Source organism: Primulina eburnea, chromosome 11 (genome assembly GCF_022965805.1).
Source record: "Primulina eburnea isolate SZY01 chromosome 11, ASM2296580v1, whole genome shotgun sequence".
Classification (NCBI taxonomy): domain Eukaryota; kingdom Viridiplantae; phylum Streptophyta; class Magnoliopsida; order Lamiales; family Gesneriaceae; genus Primulina; species Primulina eburnea.
Window position 1 is genome coordinate 39,915,435 of NC_133111.1, and position 20,047 is coordinate 39,935,481.

The window sequence follows — 20,047 nt, forward strand, 5'->3', positions numbered from 1 at the left end:
ATGTTTATTATACTCTCTCATCATTTCTTAATGTTAAACAAGGAATGTATTATCAGTAAACTTCTAGAATTGATGACTACACATGTTTTATTTTAAGAATTTTTTAAATATTTTTTTTAGTTTTGATTATATTATATTTATTTTTGGATAGATAAAATAATTAATTTAGAGAACATAATAGAAAACTCATTCTTTAAATTTTATTTATCTCTTTGCAAGAGACATTAAATTTTAATATAAAATATAATTTTAAGTATATTAAAATTATTATGTCGAGTTTTGAATTTTATCTTATAAAACAATAAATTCATTTATTATAAGAGGATAAAATAAAAATCCATATTTAATCATCATCAATACCACTCATGAAAATGTGAAAATTAATATATAAAATTATATTATAAATTATAATTTATTCTGTGTGAGCGAATCGCTTGCTAAAATTTACTAGTAATTTTTTAAAATTTTAGGAAATAATTGTACTATATTTAATTTTTTTTTTTTGAAAAGTACTATATTTAATATTTATGTAGTATATTAAATTTTTATTTTTGTAGGACTACTTCCAGATGGTAAACCAAATCCGGCATCATTCACATGACTAATATGAAACGAAATGGTCTCAGTTGGCTTGCGTGCAACTCTTCCGAAGTACCGAACTATAAAACGTAAGCCACTATAATCTTTTAGAAGTTTTGACATTTCTTGATTTTTACAAGCAGATTAGCAGAAAAAGACCCATAAACTTGCTAGTCAATATTTCAAATCTTGGAGGTGATTATATCTCTCCCTTTTCTTGTGTGTTAATTCATGCTTCAATATCTGATTTGCTGTTCAAATGATTATCTATGCTTCAAAGGGGAGGGGTCATGTTTTCTGAATTTGCAGCTTCAGAGATTCAATTATTTGTGCTGTTGATTTTGTTGCTTTTTACGGTAGATGTAAATAGAATCTTTGATGGGCTCTTCCTGGTTGATGTATGGGGGATATCGAAAGTTTCTTGAAGTATGAAATGGGATCTTTTGAATTCTAGTTTCCTCTTACGAGGGTAGAAAAGATTTGTCTTTTCAGATAATTGAAACAAGAGTTTGTGCAGAATAAAATAAATCAAACTTTCTTGGTTCTTTGGGCGGCTGCTATTTGGAATTATGTACTTTGAGGTATAAAGTTTTGGAATTTGGTAGAAGGGGAAGGAGTGGAGCAAAAGTAAAAGGAAGTGACTTTAAAGTTTAGATTGAAGGTGGAGGGGGATTTTCTGTTTTTTAGTTCATGTTATCTCTCTCGTGATTGATATATATATAAAAAATACTTTTGAACCGGTTATATAAAAAATTTGCTATTTTTTTTCTGCGTACTTTTGAACCGGTTATATAAAAAATACTTGTGGGATTTTGTTACGTAGTTGTGAGTTATCTGAAAAATAATTGGAACGTGTTGATCCCTCATATGGTTTATGGACTAGAGATATTGCTGGCTTAAGTGGTAACATGTAGCTAGAGACGTTTGTTACATTAGAAGAGGTTCCTCATTGTACAGGATTGCAGCCGTTTTAGTTGTTAATGAGTTAAGGGTGATCAAACTTATTGCACAGTGGCTTGTATTTTGGGCATTCATCAAAAATCTATTTAATGATATATTCTTAATTTTTTTTGATCGGATGTATGACAAAACAAATCTTTGCTTTCAATTCCCTTTTTGTAGAATCCCTTTGAAATTTTCTTGGTGGAACCTTTTACCTCTTTCCTTGGAGTCGAATGGACTGCCTATAGTCCTTTGAGGTTGTTGTACATACTGCAGTATCTGCAGATACAGCTGAGAGACCTAACAATTGCGAAGTTACAGCTTCTGATCCCTTATAGCATTTATGTAAACATTTTAAAAAGAAATTTAGGATTTAAGCTTCTCATAGTTTTCTATTTAGTCCAACCATGTGCTTTGTTCCTTCTTTGCAATCAAGAATATATTGTTGCATGCAATAATTGAACATAGAAAGAGATGAATTGGGCTGCGGTGCAATACTTTTTGTTTGACATGTCAAACCTTTGGTACTCCCAGTTGAGACAAATCAAGCCTCTCGTCACATGTAAATCATGCGACTTTGTAATTTCATTTATGCAGACTGCAGAGATATCAGGGAGGTAGAGATAATGGGTAACACTGATTCATCACCTGATGAACCGTACGAAACTTTTACACGTCAATTGGATATGCATGAAAATTACCCTGTCGATGCCGGGCATCAAACTCGATCTTCTGAACATGCTCAAAGTTCAACACACACAGCTTATCTGCATCATCATCCGCCGCATTCTGGAGCTTCAGTTAATGCTAACAACACGAAGAAACCACATCCTTCATCTATATCTGATAATTTCAACTCTTTTAAAGAGGTGGATCTTTTTTCCACGTTGCTAGTCTTGAAATTGAACATGATCATTTTCCACTGAGCCTTATGATCCTGAGAGTTCTTTTGAAAGTCTCAAATGACATTTGCTTGCCATGTTTCCAGGTTATAGATGCGTTAAGGGATGCTGGCCTGGAATCATCCAATTTAATTCTTGGCATTGATTTTACGAAGAGCAATGAATGGACAGGTTGACAGATATTCAGATAAAAGATGCTTCTTTTTTCAGTGCGTTGTTATTGAAAAAAATAATTTTTTACTTGACCATGGTTTTAGGGAAGTATTCATTCAACAGGAGAAGTCTCCATGCGATTCATACCTCACAAAATCCATATGAGCAAGCCATTTCTATCATTGGACGAACTCTATCTTCTTTCGATGAGGATAATTTGATTCCTTGTTTTGGATTTGGCGATGGTTAGTGTTTCCTTTCATTTCGTTTTTTCTGCATTGTTGGCAATAGAGATACAGTTCATGTAACTGCAACTATATTTATAAGCAGAAGCATGTTTTTTGTCTCCAGCTACAACACATGATCGATACGTATTTAGCTTTTACCCTGACCAACGACCTTGTAATGGGTTTGAGGAAGTTCTTGCACGATATAAAGAAATTCTTCCATATTTGAAGTTATCAGGTGCTTAATTATTCACTATGCTGTGATGTTTGTTTAGAGAATCCGGTCAAACTTTTTATCTGATGCATTCGACATAATAAATTATTTACTTTTGTGAAACTTCCAAATTTTAGCAACTCATGATTGATCAATCCAATTGAATTAGTTATGTACCTTTCAAAACAATTAGTGTATATACATTTTAGGATTTATGGCAATTAACAATGATCTCTAGCTTATATCGGAACATAATATGCATATTTTGCAGTGGATTTAGAAAAATATGACCTGCCAATCCATGTGAAAACAGATAATATTTGTTCTCTTTTTCACTACTTGACATATAGGTCCAACGTCATTTGCACCTGTAATCGATGCTGCGATTGATATCGTGGAGAAAAGTAATTTTCAATACCATGTCCTCGTTATCATTGCAGATGGACAGGTTCATTTTCTTTTTCTTTCTTGCTAATGAAATTAGATACACATTGCTCCTCACCTTTTGGTTAAATCATCTTTTTCGGGAATTAGGTAACTAGAAGTCCAGATACACCACATGGAAGATTTAGTCCTCAAGAACAAGAAACTATCAACTCTATAGTTGCAGCAAGGTAAACATGGTTTTGTAATAGGTTATTGCATACTTTTAACTCATTTTCTTAAGTGTAGCCTATAACATGTTTTGATATAGTGAATATCCTCTTTCTATTATTCTAATTGGTGTGGGGGACGGGCCCTGGGATGCAATGCAAGGATTTGATGACAACATTCCTCAACGAGCATTTGATAATTTCCAGGTATTGATCAATACAAGAACTAACAATAGTTTCAGTTATCAACTGTTGATCTTCTGCTGTACTTGATAGAGTTTTCTTTTATTGCATAAATGTTATTTGCAGTTTGTCAACTTCACAAAAATAATGTCAGAGGAGACAGACGAGGCTAAAAAGGAATCAGCTTTTGCTCTTGCTGCTCTCATGGAAATACCGTTTCAGTATAGAGCAACATTGACCCTTCAATACAAAGAGTAAGCCTGCAAAATTTTTATGAGTTTGTATCTTCAAAAATAGTTCTTTGATTCCATCTTTTGTTTTTTTTCTTCCTATTTTTCTGGATCCAGTTTAATTGTGCTTCCGTTACATAATTTTAAATAGTACTATACATTATGTATTAAAAAACAATGCCATTTTAAAAGGACTTGTAGAGTTTCATAACCCCGTTATCATGAATATTATATGTCTTAAATAAGTTATGTCCATTCTTGTGTTTTTCCCTTGTGAAGCAAACATAATGCAGGTCGTCGGAGACAACCTCTTCCTCCTCCACGTGAAGTAATAGACCATGACAATGCTATAAAGTCACGTCAAGAATCAAAAAAATTGGAACCCATCGAATCAGGACCATCAACTGAGCAAGTGAACTTCTATCTCAGTTTAGCATCTTATCTTGTTGTTAATATTCCCAATAATGTTTCATTTAACACTTTGTATTTTGTATTAAGGTTTGCCCGATCTGCTTGACAAATCCGAAAGACATGGCTTTTGGATGTGGTCATTTGGTAAGAGAACCTTTCAACTATTTTCACTTTTTCTTAATTTATGTGTGTGTGTGTGTCGATGTATGTATGTGTACACTACAATTTGAATGATTGTCATGTCTCATTAGGCCAAGAGTCATGTTTTGGAAATTTTTCAGACATGCAGGGATTGCGGTATCTCGTTATCTTCGTGCCCCATGTGCCGGGATCCTATAACCACACGGCTTAGACTTTTTGGGTAAAGGGACGGCTTGTCGGCTGAAGGGCCAATTAAGACTGGATTCTTGACATTAAAAGCGAGTAAAGACATGATTCTTGCAACACTCGGAGCTGTATAGGTTTATACCCTAGGTGTACTTGGGTAAGTCAACCGTGAGAGTGGACATCAGAGATCGCGAGTGCAGATGTTTTTCAGCTCGGAAACTAGATACATTCTCTGTTTAAAGTTTTTTCTTGTAATATATTCTGAATATAGATTGGTAAAGCTTCAGAGTAGTCAAATTCGTCACTTGCTGAAGTTGAGATTTGTAAAGAGTTATATGATAAGGTGGTTGTACATCACTAGACTGAAATTAAGTTCTTGTTCAAGTGATTCATTCATTTATTGTTCATCACAGAGTCTAGTTCTTTATTTCACTAGCAGCCGTCACATATGATGCTTAACATAACATGGTGGCAATTTAGGAGCGGATCAGGAAATTGAAATGAGCTGGGGCGAGACTCGGGGAGGTGAGGCGAGGAGATGGAACCATAAACTACGGAGAAGTAAGCACACTCTGTATATGAAGAATTTCATGTCGAATGCAGATATCTATCTCACTGCATGAAGGGCAGACTTAACACGGTGAGAACCAAAAATATTTATTTCCATCTTCAAAATTCATTGAGTCGCCCTTTTGCCCCATCCCCTGATCTTAGATCTCACATTGTCTTTTGTTGTCAAAAGATCTTAGTCATAACAACTGTGGGGTAAGATCATAAATTCTCACAGAAGCACTCGGCAACTTTCCAGTTCCATGAATCATCCATCACAGCAAGAAAGATGAGGTTTTCAAGCACGACACTAATGAACACAACTTACTCTATAAAAGATAGTTCCAAGTTTATATCCATCATCCTACTGAAAAGTGAAAACTGAACACAAAAAGAGTTGACATCAAATTAACCAATATCCAATTCTATAGTCCGTACCTTACCAAAATCCAGAAGAAATGAAACAACTGTCACTGGCAAAGTTCATTCATACCTCAAAACCAACATTCTGTCTGGTACAGCTAAGGCTTAGGATATCATACGCAACTTACATAACATTGCAGTTTGAAAAGCGTATTAGCAGTTCGGTCCTCCACATTTTCAACATTACCGATTAGGTCCATACAATTATAAATTAGAAGTTGTTAAAATTTAAATTTGTAAATTATCATCTCATATTTTAATTCTGAAAATTTCACTAATATTAAACGATTAATATAATTGATACGTTCAAGTTTCTCTATTTTGAGTCATGGTTCCTCCATAAACATCCCAAAAAAAAATACTTGATATGAAAATGACGTCTAACCTACAAAAAAACGCTTCAGTTTCATGGGAGATGGAACAATTGCACCAGAAGATTGATATCCACAATCTAAATGAATCCAAAAATCACAGTCTGCGCAGTGCAAGGCCACCCCATCTTCAAAGCCCTGGATGATATCGTCGCAATATCCACAGGTTTGACTGCAAACACTCATCGTCCTTACCAAAGTCAATGGATGATCACTGTGACAAGGAACTTTCATAGTGCCACCAAACTTGATTCCTGAATATTCCCCTGTTGAAGGAATACACTTGACATGGAATGACTGGTCACATTCGGTACAATGATAGAACCAATACGTGGGATCAATGTCTTCTTCACAGAATTCGCAAAGGTGGTCATCGGAGTGGTGTTGGGAATTAGAAGATGCATATGTTAGAGTGAGGGGATGTTTATCGAATTTGTGGGTGACTGTTTTAGGAAGACGAGCGCAATCAATGTGTATGGCCCATTTACATACACTACAATGGTATGTATAGTCATATGTTTTTATTTTACCACAACATGATACACGTGCGTCACAAACAGTATAATAAATTAGTATAAGCGAGTGTTGGTCGTGTGAATCATGCTTGATGATTATCGGAGCAAAGGCACAATCAATATCAACATCTTCGGCACTAGAAATACCAACTTCGTCACTATAAATATCAACATCTCTCTCACCTCTAAATTTGTATCCAATTCCGTTGTTGTACTTTCCGCAGCGATAACATTCAAACAATCGAAAGAATCCATCCCAACTTGTAGAAGCTACGCTGCCTAGGTATGATTCGTGGAATAATGGGTGTTTGATAGAAAGGGGCAAATCTGCACAAAATTTGTGGAGGAGAAAATTGCATTCAGATTGAGCACTGCAATTGTAATATGGAGGTGAAATGGGCTTAATGCATGCGTTGCAGATTGATTCATGTGCAGTACTGTCTTCTGTCAAGACCAACGAATGAGCGTGATACTTTTCCAACATGTCCTTAGAATGGCTCTCATTTATAGCCAACTCCTTCACTCTTGTACTCGTTATCAAACTCGGAAATGTATCGTCTAACATCGTCGGCAGATGAAGTACTGCACCTGCAATTTTTGTCATAAAAAATGTGTATATGTTTGTTGTTTTATGCGATAAATTCATATATTGGAAACGAGATATAAGTGAATTTAGTTACCCGAGTCCTTCATATGTGATGTTGTGCAATCCACGTGAGCGGTAACCCAACACATCAAACAACAATAAAGTCCAAACCTTTTTAAGGCCATTTCTCCACAAAATAGACATTTGAGATCATTAATATAGAGGTCTAACAAGGCTGCAGCAGAATAAAAGAGGGAGAGATGGTGAGGATGTTCTTCCACTTTCACTAAGATGGGCAACAAAGCACAATCCTGGTGAATCCAAAAATGGCATTGGTGACATGAGAAGAAATAGCCCATATGTTCTCTCCCACACATGTGACATAGCAGCAAAGCCTCATTACATAGAGCTACCATGGGGTGTTGGGGGTGGCTAATGTGTTTTATTTGGATATCCAACGGAGAACCACACAGAGGGTGGAGAACAAATTCACATTCGGTGCAATGGTAGGTGAAATTCTTGCACAATTTCCCACATGCACCGCACCTACAGTTATCATCACGTGGCTTTGCAAGCAAATCAAGAGTGTGTTTTTTAACAGGACCATGTTTACCATGGAAATAATGAAGCAATTTGTGGGGAAGCTGTGAGCAAGCTTGGTGGAGGTAAAAGCTGCAATCTTGAATGGCACACAAGTAATAGGGGCTGGATAGCACCCGCAACCCACACGCGTTGCAGCAGTGAGGAATCTGCTCCTCTGATTCGTTGAAAATCAATGGATGCTCATGAGCAAAATGACCCTTCTCTCTTTCCATCATGAATTATGTTTTCTACTTCTTTTTTACGATTGAATCATAGATTGTGTTGGCATATATATAGCCATTAAATCACCAACTTTATTTTTGGAAGTATAAATGTAGATGGAAAGTAGGTTCAAAAATCCAATAAATTGCCGCATTGAAATACAAGGATTTTAAATCTTTTTTTTTTCGATGAACGACTTTATCAAACAATGTCGCAAGATAATAACATTTTAAAAATTATTTTTCTATGACATAAAAAACAAGGGTTTTTTTTAAAAAAAATATTATAAATTAATAAAATTATTGTAAAAATGTGCCAAATTATAAAGTTTTGTAAAACTAGTATAATCCAGGACTTACTGTCCTGGATTCATATTTTCCGTCTCTCGTACCGGGATTGTGTATTTGAATTTAGTTGGTACACATGTAGGCATTAATTAAAAATTTAAAATCACAAAGTTGATTCTTGGAGTATTGCATAGGCAAACTTTAATTTGTACTAACTTTTTATTTTTTATTTTTTTGACCCAAGAATTGTTCTTTTTGTCTTTGTCACTTAAAAAAACGTTAGAAACATTGGGAATACCCACTGAAAACCTTCTATACCCAAGTTAGTGTTACCTAAAATCAAATCAAAATGAAAAAAATTCTTGCAAGTAAAATTAAAACTTACCTGATTATATAAATATATATTTATTTATTTATTTAAAGTTAATGAGTGTTAATGAGCAAAATATTCAATCTCCATGAAGTTGATTCTTGGAGTATTGCATGGGAAAACTTTAATTTGTATTAACTTTTTCTTTCTATTTCTTTGACCAAGAATCGTTCTTTGTGTGCACTTTACTTATTTTTTTTAAAAATTAATCTATATGTTTTTTTTTTTTACTTTATTAGTATATATGTTTGTTTTTACTTTTGACTCAATAGTAAGGTTTTTGTGTTGTAATAGTGGTATCAGAGCCTCAAATCTTGAAGAAATCTTCAATAAAGTTTTATTCTTGTAATATACAATATTCTTTTATCTTATTAAAGAAGGCAGTAGCTCTACAAGTCGGGTTCTATAAATCCTGTAAAGCCAAAGGGTAAGGTAGGTGTAAATCCTTGACCGTATCTACTAAATTCTTGAATGGATAAAATAATACGATCTTTTAACAAGAATAAATCTTCAAGTAGTAATACTAAAAATAAAGAATTAATTATTTCCGAAAATTTCGAGAAAAATATTCAAAACTGGAAATTACCAATATCTTCTAATACGAAGATATATAGATCCAAAGGATTTAATTAATTTTAAATCTGATTATATTATAAAAACTATAGAAGAAGCTATTCCCTTAAAAGGAGGTTATGATTCTTTCAGTTTGTTATCTCAAAATCTTATAAATATTCATATGAAATCTTATAGATTTATGCATTTGGGTATGATTCAAGTAGGTTTAAAACCACTCACTAGATTAGGTTTAAATACTTCGGCCTTAATTTTAGTAAGAGATCAAAAGCATAACAAATTCGAAGATTCCTTATTAGGAATAGTAGAGTCTTCATTATGTGAAGGACCAATACATTTTAGTTGTTTTCTTAATTTTCCGATCTCACTTTCTGATCCAAATATCATGAAAGCCCTCACATTAAACATAAAAAGTGAAGGCTTCGACATGATAGATGGAACAGAAAATGTTGTTCTATTATATAGAATATGTTATAAAGTAATGAATTCTACAATCTCTAATTTTAGAATTAATACTAATCAAATTAGTTCTAAAAGAGGTGAAACTACACTCTTTATTACTGATATTAATAAAAGTAATACTATGATTCCTAAAACAATAAGTTGGAATCAAATTAATTTACCAGAAATCTGGAAAATGGAGAATATTGCTCCTACCATTAAAGAAGAATCTAGAAAACTACAAAGTATAGTTCAATATGTAGATGGTGATGTTAAAAAAACTAAAGTTTAAAGTAATATTATATAATACCTACATAGTATTATAACAAAAATTAAAGATTTAATTATTTCCAATTAAAGAATGTAATAGCGAATGATTCCTTCTATGTGCTTATTAAGGTACGGAAGTCTCTTGTGAGTTGTGATCTTGTTAGGTTGAGCCTTTGTGTTTAATTTTCTCAAATCTCAACAGTGAAAATATTAATTGTAGAAAATCACAAAAAGAGCTTCCAAATTTAATTTTGTTAAGTTAAGCATGAATAAGTAAGAGTAGTATTGAGATAGGTGATCTTTTAGGAAGTTCTTGTGCGTCAAGCTGTTGACATTGCGCCGTTTGATCTGGTTAGTTAAGTCAGCCGTAACAAAGTGACGACGTAATTTAACAGGTAATACTGTAACGGTCGGGGGCATGACCGGTGATAGAGAAAGAGTAAGACTGATCTCTAAGTAATTTCAGACAACACCGGGAGATAGATACGCAACTCCCCGGACTCATGAGTCTAACAGCTCGACTTATTAGAACCCAAGTAGGTGCACTCTTTGCTGCTAGGAGTATAAAAAAATAAAGTTGGGTCTTGGCTAACAACTACAGTTTTGGCCTAGTTGTAAGTGTTTGATACAATTGGTATTAGAGTGAGGTCATGAGTTCAAGTCTCCCAATAAGTATGTTTCTATACTTCTTGGGGGATGTTGGGTTAGGTTGACCGTAAAAAAGTGATGTCACATCTTAACTGATAATACTGTCTCTACTGAGATAGAGTCGATATTAAGAAAATGATAATACTGATATTTGATATTTAGAGGAACGCTGGAACCAAGGTTATCCTCTGAAGCTTCTGCTCCATGAAATTTGTTTATTTTACCTTGTAAAATGCCTCAAGGCCACTTAGAGTACCCAATAGAGATATATGTACGAAGAATGACTCTCAAATGGTCTGGCAGGTATGAGTAGTTTCAGTCACCAAACATGCTTTACAGAATTAGACATTTTGATTAATATAGTTCAAATTCCATTTTTAATCATTTACTCAATAAATGTCTGCAAATGGCTTCTGCATATGTTTAGTCATTATTATCAGGGTATTTAGTCAGCAGTCAAGTCAATTGCATAGATAATGTTAAAAACGTGCACCTAGCGCAGCCAAGGGTTGTTATCCAGGGGCAGCACTTCAGAGCCGGACCTCTCATGACCGGTCCAATAAGGGACCCAAATTTATATTTATAAATATATATGGTATATGTTATTTGTTCTCTAACTCATTCTAAATCTTAACTCTAATTCTTGACCTCATTCAACAAATAAAGTTTATGGTCCACTACTTCTCTTAAGTATGAAGGTAAGTAGTTTTCTTCATGAATTATGCTTTATTTCCATTTCAAATCTTCTTTATAAATACACATTTATATTATATTTGTAGATTAATCTATCAAAAAGATCATCAATGAAAATGAAATTTATTTGCGATATGGGCACTGTAATGTGCTTAGAGGTGATGTTAATTAAATATATAACTAAAGCACGCATAGCATGATTTAAATTCTTTAATCAGTTTTAATTGAATTTTGAGTTTTATATAAATTTTATGTGTGACTCATGTAATTAATCAGTGGATAGTCTAAGGAAATAAAATACATTGTGAATAAAGCTTGAATGTGTGGACCGTTAAAAGATGAAATTTGTTGTTTTGGATTTCTTTGTCCTTTGATTTTGTAGTTTGTTATTTCGACTCAAGGAATTCTTTGATTTTGTAGTTTCTACAATTATAGAAATTAAAAATGTAGGGATATTTTGGTTTTTAGAAATAAAAACTTACAAGTGATTTGTGATTTGGTTCAGAAAATACTTAATCAACAATTTCTGAGTCATGGTGAACATTCAGACATTAATGGTGATGAGTTGTGTTCTGAGTTGATGGTCATGAAATGTTACATAACAAATGAAAAAAGAGCAATTGATATGATGCAGTGTTTGGCGAAACTGCGTGGTTTATTTCCAAATACTTATATTTCTTATAAGATTTTGTTAACCATATCAGTAACAGTTGCATCGGCAGAAAGAAGCTTCTCGAAGTTGAAGTTGATCAAGAATTATCTTCGATCAATAATGTCGCAAGATACACTAAATGAGCTAGCTATGTTGTCAATTGAGAAAAAAATGGTCCGAAAATTAGATAACACAGATTTCATAAATATTTTTGCATCTAAACAGCTAGACGAGTAGTATTTATATAGTTATTTTAAATATTTGTTAAGTTGTTAATGATGTAATATATTGATTTTGGTATATCTATGTATTTATTATTAGAATATTTGTTATTTGCAAATTGAATTTTATATTTATTACTGCAATAAGAGGATCCGTTTTTCAATTTTCATTTTAAGCCTGATTCAACACGGGTAGGACAGTGATCACTTGAAACACACACCTCCGCCTTAGCATGAGGAATCCTTGGAGCTCAAAAGCGTACCCTTTAAGAAGGGTTGATGTTTAACGAAAATAATAATTAAATCAAGCCCAACCCAACTAATTTTAAAGCTCAATCCGCAAAGTTAGTAGTTATTTAATCGTAATGAAGATCATGCATGCATGACGTTTCATCTCCCTAGCCCTTGTATACTTTCTGGGCAGCAGTGCAGCGTTTCAAGTTTTTTCTGGATAGTGCAATATGCCGATTCATGAGTTTCTTCATTGCACTTGACGTTCAATCAAGTATCTCGTTTGTATTGTTGAATGGGCATCAAGGTACTCCACTACTCCTTATACAATTAATTTATTTCGATATTATGTGTGTTTCGTCTTGTGCCTCAGGCTCAGAATACCCTATCCTTTCGTTTTAGTACGTCTTATGCCCTAAATAACTATGAAGTCAAGTCAGTCATAGGAGAAAACGTATCCGAGAAATGGCAATCTTTCCATTTATGGGAATTGATTCATGTTGGAATCTCGTAGGACACTTGTCCGGTGTATCTCAAGACAAGCAATGATTTAGTTGTTCAATTGGATAAACTAAAATACATTATAAATGTCGAAATATTTAAGGAAGCACGTTGCTTCTATGGTGTAGTGGTTAGCACTCTGGACTTTGAATCCAGCGACCTCGGTAGGACCTTTGCAATTTTCTTCCTTCAAATTCCATATTTAATCCTTGCAGAGCATATCATAGAAAATCTCTGGTTTCTTTTGTCCCGAGAGGCAAAGTGTCTGAAAACAAGAATTATACTTGATGTTAGTAAACTGAATTTTTTTACATGAAACACATTTTGACCTTTCCACGTCGTAAACTCGTGTTATAAACTTGTGTTATACGCACTTGCATCGCGTAAGCAACATGAATTAACAGCGATTCAGACCACGGTTTCCCGATAAACTGAAGGCCAATAGGCAAGCCAGATTGATCGTATCCAACCTGTCAAATTTGTTTCCGGTTATAACAATACATTATGTGTGAATAAAAATTTATAGATATATCTTGATGCTTTTGTTAACTTACAGGGACATTTACTGCTGGCAAACCAAGAAAATTTCCAGCTACCAGGTAACGGACAAGTGCAGCTGAAATATTATGCAAACCGTTGACATCCAGTGCCCAAAATATTTATCTTGATTAAATGAGTGTTGATTTTACCTCCATTTATGTAGTCTAGCTCACCGGTTCTCGTGGCGTCGTCCTTGATATCATATGCTGTCATACTGGCAAAAAGTTCCATGCATTATAAAAACAGCCCTTCTAAAATCTTTTACTCGAATAATTTTTGTTGAATCAGGAGGAGAAGGGTTGTAGTACTGATACCCCACGGTTGGAGTAACAATGATATCCGCCACCGAAAATATCTTTTCATGGAATTGATGCTGTCGATTCCTGCATTGGTTTATTGCTGATGGTGAGTGATCTTCAAAGAATATCGAGCTTACAAAATCAAGAACATCTGCTAAGGCTGCTACCTGATTCTCTGTGCGTTTAAGTATTCTTGGCTGTCGAAAGAACCGTATGCAGAAAGTACGAACCGAACGTCCCATCCCATTTCTGCCTTATTGCTGATATATTTGATCAATCCTTGTTATGTGACAGTATGATTCTTCACTTCTTACTTGTACAGAAATAACAGCAAAACAGAATACTCACATATTATTTGAGTATCTTGACATAGAGGAGCTGCACTCTGATCCTATTGTGACATAATGTGCCAAGCGCATGACCTCTAGTTCTGGTACAGTTACATCTACAATCTTAAATTGCACGAGGCGATTAAACCGGTGGAGAGTAAGTTGAATTGTCGGTTTTGTCTGCTAAATAAATTCAGAGATTAAGAATTATATTGGGAATTTTATACCTTCCAACCATATTTTTCTGATAGTTTGGTGACTGCGTTATAGCAGCAGACTTTGATGTCAATACTGCAGTCATCAAACCACTAATAGAACATAGAAAAGATGTAAAAATATGCTAAAAATTTGAGTTTAGATGTTAAATTGAAGTCGAGGAAATGAAGATAATGGTATTTTATGTGATTCTGGGAATGAAGAATGGGAAGAACTGATCAGAAACCTTTCCATATCGTGCCATTTTGATGTCATAGGACGTGTAGTTAGCAGATTTCAGCAGAGGCAGAGGTAGTTTAGGCTGGTCTGGAACAGCTGTCACGCCATTTTGATCGGATATATGATCGCCGCTAATCGCTGCATAACTGAAATTTTAGAAATTGTTACCAAATGTAACAGAGGAAATCCAGAGCTGAAAGGAAAATTTGTCAGTAAAACCAAGAAACTGACACTATAAGTGCATCCTCAACACTTGCTGCAAGAATACCAACCATCCCAACTGTATAGTTCAGGGGAAGAACACTGAAAGTTTAGCATAAGGCCTAAAGTCAGAATGAAAGCACAATATTTTTCAAGAATCATTTCACGTCTAAATGGTAAATAAGCATAAGAAAGATCTATTTTGTACCCCTCATGTGGCACACGTGAAAACGTAGGTTTCAGGCCAACAACGCCGCAAAGAGCTGCTGGAAGTCTCACAGATCCTGTGCAGAACAATAATGTTTCCTTGAGGACGTGGATTTTTACAAAAGATCATTGTTTCATACTATAAATTGCGACTAGAAGCACAACAAGTTTAGTTTACCTCCTCCATCAACACCTAGGGCAACAGGACACAATCCAGCAGCAACCACAGCAGCAGATCCACTGGAAGAGCCTCCAGTAATCTTGTTTCGATTATACGGGTTTCTTGCTGGCCTTTAATGACCAGAGGGGGACTAATCAGTATCAAATATTCATAAAAAAATCTAAGAAAATAACTTTTCTTAAAAAAATTAATTTGAAGCATGTACATACCCATAATGAGGATTTATCCCACTGACTCCAGCCCCAAGCTCATGCATATTTGTCTTTCCCACCATTATGGCTCCACATAATCGGAGACGTTTGACACAACACGCGTCGTCTTTGCACTTTCTCACTTTGTGCAGCCACTTCGTACCTCCTATATCAACAAATTTTCACTTCAATCAACAATATTGTCAGAACTAGATTCAACACATTTTGTTTCATTAGGAAAATTTCATGATTGATTTTTCCAAAAATGTTAATAACGATCAAGAAACTGAATATTCTTGCAATGAACTCACCTGTTGTTGGGTATGGCATACAATCTATTTCATCCTTAACAGCAACCAAAACTCCATCTAGAACCGATATAGGTTCGCCTGAAGAAACATGTAAGAAAAATACACAAGATTTTACGACGTCTCCCAACCCATACTCCTCTGTTGATTCAAAAACATCAAGTAGCAATCAAGTTTCATCATTCTAACATGAATTCTTGATCACACACCTCCTTTATACCGAAGAGTTGATTCTGTCGCTTGCTTTAGAATATCTTCTACACAGAAGTTGATAAAGAATGACATATTCAGAGAAGAACTGGATGATTCACGAACAGCGGCTAAGAATCCTTCTGCAACCTGTTAAAAAAGATAAATTTAGCGTTACATTTTATGACAACTGATGCAAAGTTAATTTTTTTAACATTTCTTTTACCATGAGAGGAGTTGTTTCTCCTGTGGTATAGGCCATGAAAAACTCTGGTATCGTCCATCGTTGGAAATCAAGTTTCTGAGTCTTGGATACATTTTCTGGTGATTCAATACAATCCATGGCATGTTGAACTTTCTCATGAGGGGGCAAATCAAGTTCTAAGTATTTTACTTCCTTTTCTTGTATTCCTATGATTATGTGATAATAAGCCGTAGTCAGAATTTATATTCAAAATCTTTCGAATCAGATAGCAGCTCAGCCGCCACATTTCGCTTCTTTTGACATGCTAGCGATTTCGACTGCCGCATATCTTACCTTGGTGTGGGTGCATAGGTACAAAAAGAGGTGGTTCTTGTAAATCCACAAAGGAGACAAGCTGAAAAATAGTGTCATTTCTGTGAATTCTTTGAAATCTTCCAAGAAAATGTACATTTTTATCAAAGGAAAAAGAAAATTCATGCAAACTGATAGATCATAAAGAAAGGAGCTTACTCTTGAAAAAGCGAGTAGACTGACAAAAATTGATAATTTTAAGTTTGTGGGGGAAAGAAATTATAATGGTAAATTACTTAAATTATTAATGTATCTAACGAAATATCATATAATCCACATTTAATAAATCTCATTTTCTCTCACTTAAATATTATCAGCTACTAATTTAAATTTAATATTATGACTTATATTACAAATTATTTAATTTTCAAATTTATCATAATAATAAAAATAATAACAACAATAATGATGATGCAGCTACACGTATATATATCTGATACATATAAAAGAAGAGTCAAATCCATAATAAATTCAAAAATGGCAGATCTATGGACTCAAAAAAATAAATGGTAAATCTATAAATTTAAATTTTTATAAAAGATATTAAAGTTTATTAATTTATTTTTAGTTGTAGAATTAGATTTGTTTAAAAATAATAATAAAAGCCAATGTCAGGCTTGTAGGCAAATAATTTATCAGTAGTAGCCTTACCTAACAACGATGTCAACAAACAAATCTTATTTGGTTCTAGTCTCCATTTTAATTAAGGGATATTATGTTGAATTAAATTATAATAAATATGAAGTTGAATAAAATATAATCCCTAACATGGCATAGGTTGGCAACTAGTACACACAATTTATGAGTATTGTGATAAAATATATATTCTAGGTGATGCATAACAAAGATCGATATGTAAGATCGAATTTTGTCGTTTTACTAACATTTATATTTAATGATAACAAAACAACTCAAATCTTTTAAATTACACAACAATTCATGCGCTACTGTGTCGATCGCTATCCCAAAAGAGATAATTTTTGTACATCATGGACTGATAAATGGATAAAATTATAAGTGTGTTGTGAATACATTCCTTCTAATATTTTTAGATGATGAATATATGAATAAAATTAAATACCCATTATATCCCTTTTGTTTAAAATATCATATACATTTGCTACAATTCACAAATTAAAACTTTTTTATTTTGTAATTAGCTTAATTTATTTAGAGAAGTATTTAAATTTCGAATCTTATTACATAATATATAATTCGATATTATTAAATATATTTCAATATATATAATATCTTTTAAAAAATTAATTTAAATATATAAACTGGCTCTCGTGGATGGCACCACATAGTTTCCATACTTTTTGCAAAATTTTATATTTAAAAATTGTTTATCTTATAATAAAACTATATATATATGTCATCCACAAAAAAATATTATTTAAAGTTTTTCTACCTTGATATAAATCCGCCACTATTCAAAATATTTTAGAGACGTACAAACCAGCATTCATTATATACACCAAAATGGTCCTTAAAAAGAAAGAGACAATTAGGATGTTTAATGTAGAAAGTATTTTTCATTTACTCTTGTTTGCTTTTTTCCACCACATAACAAACTAATTAATTAAACCTACAACCACCGGCTTTCGTGTTAGAGATCCGTCTCACGAAAATAACCCGTCAGCAGTTTATTACGTAGATTTTTTTTTATAAAATCTTAGTTTTATATATATGAGATTGATCAGTGCATTTACCTTGTGTAATAGATTCATCCTCTTCAAAGTGTACATTAATATAGCTCCAAGAATAGGTAACTCCAAAAACCATGCAAAAACTTCGACCAAAAGACCAGCCATTCGAGGAGCTACACATCCATAAAAATTGCAATAATAATAATAACAACAACAATTAAAATTATCAATGCCTAATATTATATACATTAGAGATCCATGCATGTAACAGAAACCAGAAAACAAAACTCGTGAGTTTTATAAAACAACTTCATATTATTAATCAAACATCTGAAATTTAATATCATCTAAACCTCTAAAGTCTTGGTTTTCTGGTTAAAAAAAATATGTTGGAATGCTGAAAAATCGGAAATCAGAGTGAGAAAAAAAAATTAGTGATCACTACTACCTTTGATATTGGCTCTGATATAAACCTCGTCGCTTTCGGGGCCGAGATCGACTTCGCAAACGGGCTTGTAAACCATGCCTTTCACCTTAAAAAACCCCATTAGTTTAACAAATCATATGCACGGTTTCAAGAATAGCAAGAACCTATCTATCTGTACATATATATATATATACAGAGAGAGAGAACTATAGATATAGATTGTGCGTGGGGTGGGGGGGTGGGGGGGTAGGAGAGTGGAGTAGACTAGGAAATGATATTGATGGAAGATTAACTGTAAGGGAAGTTGAATTTTCTGTTGGGAGCAGGGACGTAGCCAGAAAATTTTTTGACCTAGTGCTGAATGACTCGATAAACAATAATGACATGAAGTATATATAAGCTACTGTCCTACGGTTTTTCATCGAATAAAACTCGTCGGTTATTGAATCAGTATCTATTCTTATACCAAACTTTCTTTCAATGTAGATAATCATATAATCTGCTAATAATTCTTCTTTCATCTTATTCCAGAGTGAGGACTTAAGAAATTTCATAGTTGATAATGATCGTTCAGTTGTTGCCTTAAAAATATGAAGCGTTAAAACAAGACAAACCAAATCTTTAAGAAAAATGTACCAGAGCCGCGAGGCAGGCATGCTAGAGCGGAAGATTTTCCCCGTCATAATGCCCCGGGTGAAATTTTCTGCTCGAAAATCGTGTTGGACGGAAAAACAGAAAATTCACTAAAAATATACATCATACGGAAGTTAATCTCAAGTTCTATACATACTAAAAATCTAATCTTCTATGACTTCATCACTACATAAGCTGAAAAATAACTACAAATCAACCAAGCCATAGTTTGAATCTTTCTGCATAATAAATGGAATAAACTAATTAAGTAGCAAAAAACAATTATTTCACCTCGTGCAAACTCAATCGAGACATCTGCCGCATAAGCTTTTTCAAATCTCTTACCAGAAATTCTTTTTAAATCTTCATCCTCACAACTTTTTTCAACTCGAGGCAAAGGCTTACAAAAGTACAGTTGATAGAGTAATTTCTCTTATGATTAAATGGGTTGCATATAATTTTAGTGGGCTAAGTTAGTAAATATAATTATTGTATAGATTGGACAAACTTTAATGTAGGCTAAAAGCAGATATATTCTATAATTACTAATATATATATTTTTTTGATCCAGGGAGCCCATCCCAGCTTTTGAGGTGTTTCCGTCCCTGATTGAGAGAAGACAACCGAGAGAGGCCTGCAAATGCCTTGCGGCTCTCGTTACCAAACATTACTTGTATTTTATATTATTTATGTTAGAAAAATATATTTCTTGGCTTTTTTTTTTTACCCTTGGTATATCTACACATAAATTTATAATTTAGATTAAATTATTTACACTTTGATTTTAGGCAGGGTTTAACTTAAGGATAGGACAATAGGCTAGCTAGCAACGTAACTAACGGGGTGTATTCATTACAGATAATTAATGATATTTTTTGTGAAGTTTATAAGTTTTTATTGACTTGTAAAAAAATTCATTGTATTATATCAATAAAGTTGTTTTTGAACTAATGCTATATATATATATATATATATATATATATGAAAATTTGTATTTTTGTCTTAT

General features: G+C 33.4%; 3 protein-coding genes across 10 annotated transcripts; 1 reads left to right on the forward strand and 2 right to left on the reverse strand.

Annotated features, from left to right (window-relative positions):
• Positions 1-576: 576 nt before the first annotated feature.
• On the forward strand, positions 577-5,168 carry LOC140805995 (E3 ubiquitin-protein ligase RGLG3-like). Of its 8 annotated transcripts, XM_073162404.1 has the most exons (13): positions 647-774; positions 1,702-1,835; positions 2,126-2,390; positions 2,510-2,594; positions 2,681-2,821; positions 2,928-3,041; positions 3,368-3,465; positions 3,552-3,631; positions 3,712-3,817; positions 3,920-4,047; positions 4,303-4,435; positions 4,522-4,578; positions 4,716-5,168. In XM_073162404.1, the coding sequence occupies exons 3-13, from the start codon at positions 2,148-2,150 to the stop codon at positions 4,797-4,799; spliced, it is 1,269 nt and encodes a 422-aa protein (XP_073018505.1). In that variant the 5' UTR covers positions 647-774; positions 1,702-1,835; positions 2,126-2,147; the 3' UTR covers positions 4,800-5,168. The 8 variants fall into 8 exon arrangements, 7 of the variants coding, with proteins under 7 accessions (XP_073018501.1, XP_073018507.1, XP_073018504.1 ...); XR_012112427.1 differs by lacking the exon at positions 1,702-1,835 and having other exon boundaries at positions 577-668; positions 2,119-2,390; positions 4,317-4,435; XM_073162400.1 differs by lacking the exon at positions 1,702-1,835 and having other exon boundaries at positions 577-668; positions 2,119-2,390.
• A 923-nt stretch (positions 5,169-6,091) lies between these two features.
• On the reverse strand, positions 6,092-8,106 carry LOC140805998 (uncharacterized). Its single transcript, XM_073162414.1, has 2 exons — positions 7,300-8,106; positions 6,092-7,207 (listed from the first exon to the last, which is right to left on the reverse strand). The coding sequence occupies exons 1-2, from the start codon at positions 8,021-8,023 to the stop codon at positions 6,114-6,116; spliced, it is 1,818 nt and encodes a 605-aa protein (XP_073018515.1). The 5' UTR covers positions 8,024-8,106; the 3' UTR covers positions 6,092-6,113.
• Positions 8,107-12,797: 4,691 nt separating this feature from the next.
• On the reverse strand, positions 12,798-18,627 carry LOC140805999 (fatty acid amide hydrolase-like). Its single transcript, XM_073162415.1, has 19 exons — positions 18,430-18,627; positions 18,045-18,154; positions 16,315-16,375; positions 16,003-16,187; positions 15,797-15,926; positions 15,591-15,668; positions 15,298-15,445; positions 15,086-15,198; positions 14,909-14,984; positions 14,731-14,802; positions 14,507-14,645; positions 14,292-14,372; positions 14,084-14,187; positions 13,903-13,995; positions 13,751-13,819; positions 13,586-13,650; positions 13,451-13,512; positions 13,271-13,366; positions 12,798-13,161 (listed from the first exon to the last, which is right to left on the reverse strand). Exons 1-19 carry the CDS (start codon positions 18,527-18,529, stop codon positions 13,099-13,101), a joined length of 1,845 nt encoding a protein of 614 aa, XP_073018516.1. The 5' UTR covers positions 18,530-18,627; the 3' UTR covers positions 12,798-13,098.
• Positions 18,628-20,047: the final 1,420 nt, after the last annotated feature.

Coding starts and splice junctions, on each gene's coding strand:
- LOC140805995 (XM_073162400.1), top strand. CDS start 617: ATGGTCTCAGTTGGCTTGCGTGCAACTCTTCCGAAGTACCGAACTATA. Junction 3,466..3,551: donor TTATCATTGCAGATGGACAG/GTTCATTTTCTT, acceptor TTCGGGAATTAG/GTAACTAGAAGTCCAGATAC. Junction 4,436..4,521: donor CAGGACCATCAACTGAGCAA/GTGAACTTCTAT, acceptor TTTTGTATTAAG/GTTTGCCCGATCTGCTTGAC.
- LOC140805998 (XM_073162414.1), bottom strand. CDS start 8,023: ATGATGGAAAGAGAGAAGGGTCATTTTGCTCATGAGCATCCATTGATT. Junction 7,208..7,299: donor ATCACATATGAAGGACTCGG/GTAACTAAATTC, acceptor CAAAAATTGCAG/GTGCAGTACTTCATCTGCCG.
- LOC140805999 (XM_073162415.1), bottom strand. CDS start 18,529: ATGGGGTTTTTTAAGGTGAAAGGCATGGTTTACAAGCCCGTTTGCGAA. Junction 14,985..15,085: donor CCTAGGTGTTGATGGAGGAG/GTAAACTAAACT, acceptor TGTTCTGCACAG/GATCTGTGAGACTTCCAGCA. Junction 13,651..13,750: donor ATTGTTACTCCAACCGTGGG/GTATCAGTACTA, acceptor ACTTTTTGCCAG/TATGACAGCATATGATATCA.